The sequence below is a fragment of the Conger conger genome, chromosome 19 (assembly GCF_963514075.1).
Source record: "Conger conger chromosome 19, fConCon1.1, whole genome shotgun sequence".
In the NCBI taxonomy this organism is placed as follows: Eukaryota; Metazoa; Chordata; class Actinopteri; order Anguilliformes; family Congridae; genus Conger; species Conger conger.
This window is the reverse complement of record NC_083778.1, coordinates 8316790-8323664: the sequence shown is the minus strand read 5'-3', so window position 1 is coordinate 8323664 and position 6875 is coordinate 8316790. Positions and strand designations below refer to the sequence as shown.

Sequence of the window (6875 nt, the reverse complement as noted above, 5' to 3'; positions counted from 1 at the left end):
TCCTACACAAATAATAAAGAAAATAAGAAATACAAAAAGGATATGAAATAAAATTAACTGAAAACATTTATAAATATTTATAGCCTGAAACAATGATAAAATAAAATTTTAAAAGATTAGTTTTTAAAGCCAAAGTGAAGTGGTAAGTGATATTATTCTGTTATTATATTTTTATATCTCTTGTTAGGGGCATAATGCCTAATGCATAATGACGTACAAGTAATGAACAGAAACAACAATGTCATCTGTTTGAATGTCTTGTGATTGTTTCATGTAATTCATCCTTTCACAAGAGATTGTTTAATCTGTTTTTTGTTGTTGTTGTTGTTGTTGTTGTTGTTTTTGTTGTTGTTGTTGTTCTTGTTGATGTTGTTGTTTTGGGGGGCGAGGGACTTTAATATAAAATTCAGGTGCTTCTCACAATGCATGTGAAGGAAGAAAGATGGAATCATTAAGTCTTCCTAATTTTACCACTAGATGGCGCTGATTAGGACATACACCGTGAATTGATTTAAAGTCAAATTATGTAATTTACGGGAGACAATATTATCCATGAAAACATTTATTTCAAGTGGAAACAGAGTGACAAATACACAAGGACGTTGTAGCAGACCATTCTTCCCAGAGTTACATTTCTCTTGGGCATTTCCACTGCCACAGTCTGCTGACAAATAACCAATCGCAGTTCAGCTATAACTGGGATGCTCAGCTGTGTCCAATCAGATCCATGTATTTAAGAAAATGTTTATCCACATTTCTGAAAAGGCCATCTAACTTTAATTGAGAACAGCTAGCTACATATACAGTGGTGTGAAAAAGTGTTTGCCCCCTTCCTGATTTCTTATTTTTCTTTGCATGTTTGTCACACTTAAATGTTTCCGATCATCAAACAAATTTAAATATTAGTCAAAGACAACACAAGTAAACACAAAATGAGGTTTTTAAATGAAGGTTTTTATTATTAAGGGAGAAAAAAAATCCAAACCTACATGGCCCTGTGTGAAAAAGTGATTTGCCCGCCCTGTTAAAACATAACTTAACTGTGGTTTTATCAAACCTGAGTTCAATTTCTCTAGCCACACCCAGGCATGATTACTGCCACACCTGAGAGAAAGTAATTGAGATCTATCAGTCTGGAAAAGGTTATAAAGCCATTTCTAAAGATTTGGGACTCCAGCGAACCATTATCCACAAATGGCGAAAACATGGAACAGTGGTGAACCTTCCCAGGAGTGGCCGGCCGACTAAAATGACCCCAAGAGCGCGGCGACGACTCATCCAAGAGGTCACAAAAGACCCCACGACAACATCCAAAGAACTGCAGGCCTCACTTGCCTCAGTTAAGGTCAGTGTTCATGACTCCACCATAAGAAAGAGACTGGGCAAAAATGGCCTGCATGGCAGAGTTCCAAGACGAAAACCACTGCTGAGCAAAAAGAACATTAAGGCTCGTCTCAATTTTGCCAGAAAACATCTTGATGTTCCCCAAGACTTTTGGGAAAATATTCTGTGGTCTGACGAGACAAAAGTTGAACCTTTTGAAGGTGTGTGTGTCCCATTACATCTGGCGTAAAAGTAACACCGCATTTCAGAAAAAGAACATCATACCAACAGTAAAATATGGTGGTGGTAGTGTGATGGTCTGGGGCTGTTTTGCTGCTTCAGGACCTGGAAGACTTGCTGTGATAAATGGAACCATGTATTCTGCTGTCTACCAAAAAATCCTGAAGGAGAATGTCCGGCCATCTGTTCGTGACCTCAAGCTGAAACGAACTTGGGTTCTGCAGCAGGACAATGATCCAAAACACACCAGCAAGTCCACCTCTGAATGGCTGAAGAAAAACAAAATGAAGACTTTGGAGTGGCCTAGTCAAAGTCCTGACCTGAATCCTATTGCGATGCTGTGGCATGACCTGAAAAAGGTGGTTCATGCTCGAACACCCTCCAATGTGGCTGAATTACAAAAATTCTGCAAAGATGAGTGGGCCAAAATTCCTCCACAGCACTGTAAGAGACTCATTGCAAGTTATCGCAAACGCTTGATTGCAGTTGTTGCTGCTAAGGGTGGCCCAACCAGTTATTAGGTTTAGGGGGTCAGGGTCATGTAGGTTTGGATTTTTTTTCTCCCTTTATAATAAAAACCTTCATTTAAAAACTGCATTTTGTGTTTACTTGTGTTGTCTTTGACTAATATTTAAATTTGTTTGATGATCTGAAACATTTAAGTGACAAACATGCAAAAAAAAAAAAAAAAAAAAAAAAAAGGAAAGGAAATCAGGAAGGGGGCAAACACTTTTTCACACCACTGTACATGCATTCCTTTAAAAGCTGAATTAAACAGACTCAAGTACATCATGTATACCTGCAGATAGACAATGAATATATATTTATTTCTCAAAAAATTCACAGGTTAATTATACCAATACACTAGAATGGTTCATACCACACAATGGCAGACAGTGCAGTGACAGGGGACTGGAAATGCCCAGGCAAAATTATAAGCTTGGAAGAATACAACCAATTTGTATTCTGCTTGAAAATAATTGATGCTGTTTCTTTGACAAGCGGGGTAGAGAATGAAAGGGATGTTGAAGATTATTATATTTGTTATTATATTTTGCTTTTGCGGAGGGGTGGGGGTTTGGGATTAGATTTGTATGTTCCATTGAACATTATGTCCAATACATGAGGGTTATAAAAAAAGTCAAAAAGGCTTTTCGTGTCCAGATGATGATGAACTAAACCTCCATTTGTTCTGTCATTGCAGGAGCAATATGAGTCCCCTCACAAAGAAGTTACCGTAGATGAAATCATGCTCGCATTATCATGGGCAGCTTCACCTGCCAACTTCACGTCTATCACAAGCTCTTCCAGTGCTGGGCGCAGTGTGGTCAGACTAGAGCACCCTGAGGCCCAGTACTGTGTGGGGGATACACTGAGTGTGCTGGTGGAGATGAAGAGTTACGCAGGGCACCCAAAAGCCTATGGCGGTGACTTCATCCAGGCCCGGATCCTCTCTCCAAAGCTCAATGCAGGCGCTTCGGGAGATGTCACCGACTTCCTCAACGGCTCCTACCGCGTGCGTTTCCGCTTGTTTTGGCCCGGAGAGGTGCAGGTCTCCGTGCGCCTGATCCACTCCTCCGAGACAGTCAAACTCCTCCAGAGAAACTGGACACAGGACTACAATAAGGCTGTACACACAGGAACCTTCATCAGCGGCGCGAAAAAGGAGACGTCTCTTTGCTCCCTTCGGCTGGGCTCAGACAGACCCCTCTGTGAGTACAGGAAGAAGGAGGATGGGGAATATTATGCCTGCTACCGGCCCAAGACCCTTCCCTGCGACACCCTGGCACTCGCAAGTTCTGTCTATCCCCGTGGCTATCCTCGTCTGACAAAGGAAGAAGCTCAACTGTTGGACGAGTAAGGCATCTGCTAATTACAATTTTGTATGTGAGCTGGTTTAATGGCACCCAATATCGTATAGTATGATTAATCTTATTTCATACTTGCAAATAAATTAGAAATATGTATTTTTTCAGTTTATGCTGGATGAGTTCCATCTTGACCCTTGTGTTTTATGCTTTTGATTTGGAGATATAACCATGAACAGGTTTAAGTATTTATTATTTTGTTGTTGATGATTGTTTATTCAGATCAGCATATACAGTGAGCTCCATAATGGTTGGGACAAATATATATAGCTGAACGGCCGCCTGTAGCGTAGTGGTTAAAGTAAATGACTGGGACCCGCAAGGTTCATGGTTCGAACCCCGATGTAGCCACAAGCCGCACAGCCGTTGGGCCCTTGAGCAAGGCCCTTAACCCTGCATTGCTCCAGGGGAGGATTGTTACATTACATTACATTATTGGCATTTGGCAGACGCTCTTATCCAGAGCGACGTACAACAAAGTGCATACCCATAACCAGGGATAAGTTCGCTGAAAGACCCTAGAGGTAAGTACAATTTCAACTGCTACCTGTACAACAAAGATAAGGACAAGGGGCTTTTTTTTTTTTTTTTGAACAAACAAACAAACAAACAGAGCAAAAGTCACCAAAGTTAACTATCCAAACACTGCTTACCTAGCCAACTAAAAATACCGATACACAAAGCAAGTCACAGAGACAACAATTAAGGTTCACAGGGAGGTAGGGAGGGATGGGGAGAGGTGCTGCTTGAAGAGGTGCGTCTTCAGCTTGCGCTTGAAGGTGGGGAGAGATTGTTTTGAATTTGATGCGAGCCATGACAGGCAGCCAGTGGAGGGAAGTAAGCAGGGGGGTGACGTGTGAGTATTTGGGAAGGTTGAAGACCAGACGAGCTGCTGCATTCTGGATGAGTTGGAGGGGTCTGATGGCGGATGCTGGGAGGCCAGCCAAGAGGGAATTGCAGTAGTCCAGGCGGGACAGAACCATCGCTTGGACCAGGAGCTGGGTCTCCTGCTTAGTTTAATCAACTGTACGTCGCTTTGGATAAGAGTGTCGGCCAAATGCCATCGATTTCTTGTCATGTAACGACATGTGGTTGAATGAAGTAATGTGGTTGAGTTGAAGTGAAGCTCTTGAATTTGTCATGAAAGTTTGTTTAACCATCTAAATGACATGTTCATAATTTTACTTTGAAGGAAAAAAAACGGCTTTCACCCTGTGACTGTCTTTCCTTGTACTGGTATGTTCCTTTTGCCTATGTCTGTTATTCTTAACATACCTTCCCAAATTTCTAATTTTATGAATCAAGAATAAAATTTAAAAAATTGACAGAAGACCATATTGTTCTTTAAAGAAAACCTGTCAGTTCAATAGTTGGCAGCCTTCTTGTTGAAGTGCTTTGAGACTGTGCTGTATGACTGTGCTTCTTTGAAATTCAATCAATACACATGCAAGGGAATATCTATGTTCTCTGACTCACAAAGGGAATGTATTTTTATGGAGGTATTGGGAGTGTCACAATCATATTGTGCTGATCAACTTAAATTCCCATGACAACCAAACTATCCCTTTAAAATTATAGCCTGATTCATGTCTTTGGTGCCTGTGAAAATAAAATATTCCTTAATATCATTGTACACTGTGGAGGCAATTCAACCATCAACTACTATTCTCCTTTGTCAATCTTTCAGGTGCAACATATGGGTCAACGAAGAAGTGTGTGGCAGGAATGAATTCCCCTTTTCCTGGGGGATATTTATTTTCAAACAGATGGTCTTCTTCCTTCTGCCAGACAGGTTTCTTCCTCAGTGAATATGCCGTTACCAGATGTTTAAAGGGAAAGACCCTCTACCTGTTGGGTGACTCCACTGCACGCCAGTGGATTGAGTATTTGGAACAAAAGCTAAAAGGTAATGACTAAGACAACTGAAAGGGGAAAATACAACAGCTTGTGTTTGCACTTGCTGACGGCAGGTTAAGAGATGTGTTATTGTTCAGCAGCCGAGAGGTACAATGTACATTTGAATGATCAACAGCAGTGCACATTTAAATGTTGATTTCCCATGCGATTTCCACAAAAATAGATATTGACTCCTAAATTGTATTGGACAGGCAGAGTGGCATGTCTAGTTAAAGCCCAAGTGCTTTGTGCCATGACGACGCCACAAGTCCAGACCTGAATCTTGCAGAATGGGTGTGGGTTTGGGTTTCTATGGTACTGAGGACAGTTCTCCACTTCATGGCACTTTGGCAAAAGGTTCCTAACAGTTGTACCTAATGTTTCTCAGGTATGAAATTCACACTCAAAGGGGCTGATTTACAGTTGGCTGTTGATGCCAATAACAACATCACCATCCGGTGGATAAGGCACGCTCATCCCTGGGTTGCCACTTACCAAAGCTCCGTAAATGCGTCCGTCACCATTCCTGAAGCCCTGGACAGCATAGCAGCAGTTGGTGGCGGGCAGGAGGACGTGATCGTGGTCATTGGAACTGGTCAGCATTTCCGGCCCTCCCCCCCAGAAGTCTTTATCCGAAGGCTCCTAAATATCCGCCGGGCGATCCTGAGGTTACAAGCCCGCTGCCCCCAGGCACAAGTTTTTATAAAGCTGGAGAACAACAGGGACATCAAGTTAGGGATGATACGATTCAGTAACTGGTATGGCTACATGCAGAACCTGGCCCAGAGGAAGGTGTTTGAGGACATGAGAGTGGCACTGGTTGACGCCTGGGATATGACTGTGGCCACCTACAGTCTGAAACTCCATCCAGATAATTTCATCGTGTCAAATCAGATTGCTGTGGCCCTGTCGTTCTTCTGCGATTAGACGTTGGTGCTCTCTGAACTGTTACACAGTAATTGTGTGTTTTTGGTAAGGCTAATGTTTTTTTCTTTTTTTAAATCCTGGAATTTTTCGACAACAATGATGAGTCTTGGGTATTAAGTGTGTAATCTACTACTTTAATTTGTTTATTTAACAAATTATCAAGTGCAAAATCAAATCTACTACAATATGATGTAAATATGTCCATGTCTTTGAAAATAAAATGTTTCTATATATTGTGATGTGATCGTAATTGAGTGCTGTAATTTCTACAGTATGTAAAAAAAAAACAACAAACCTTTAATAAAAGCTGAGAATCTGCACTTTAATGACATGTAATTTGTTTCATTACAAATGTAATTGTGGACTACAGACTCAAATAAAAAAAACAATATTATTTGTCTGAAACATCCCGGAGGGCACTGTATTTGCTGTGTAACAGAATCAGACCCTGTGGCTCTCCAGTGCCACAGCTGCAGGCCAACCGGTATTGGATATCTTCTGATATTCCCTTGTAAGTACATTATATCATAATAATTTGTTAGTGTGCGGATCTTATCGTAGTTATACAGGGCTTGAACCACCAACCTTCTGGGTCCCAGTCATGTACCCCAACCACTACAC

At 41.4% G+C, this 6875-nt stretch overlaps 1 protein-coding gene across 1 annotated transcript; it reads left to right on the top strand.

Moving 5' to 3' along the window:
- Positions 1–5178: 5178 nt before the first annotated feature.
- Positions 5179–6267, top strand: LOC133118787 (NXPE family member 2-like). The gene is made up of 2 exons (XM_061229020.1): positions 5179–5337; positions 5716–6267. Exon 2 carries the CDS (start codon positions 5718–5720, stop codon positions 6252–6254), a length of 537 nt encoding a protein of 178 aa, XP_061085004.1. The 5' UTR covers positions 5179–5337; positions 5716–5717; the 3' UTR covers positions 6255–6267.
- Positions 6268–6875: the final 608 nt, after the last annotated feature.

What these genes read in the sequence shown, in the direction of transcription:
- LOC133118787 (XM_061229020.1), top strand. Translation starts at nt 5,718, where the DNA reads ATGAAATTCACACTCAAAGGGGCTGATTTACAGTTGGCTGTTGATGCC.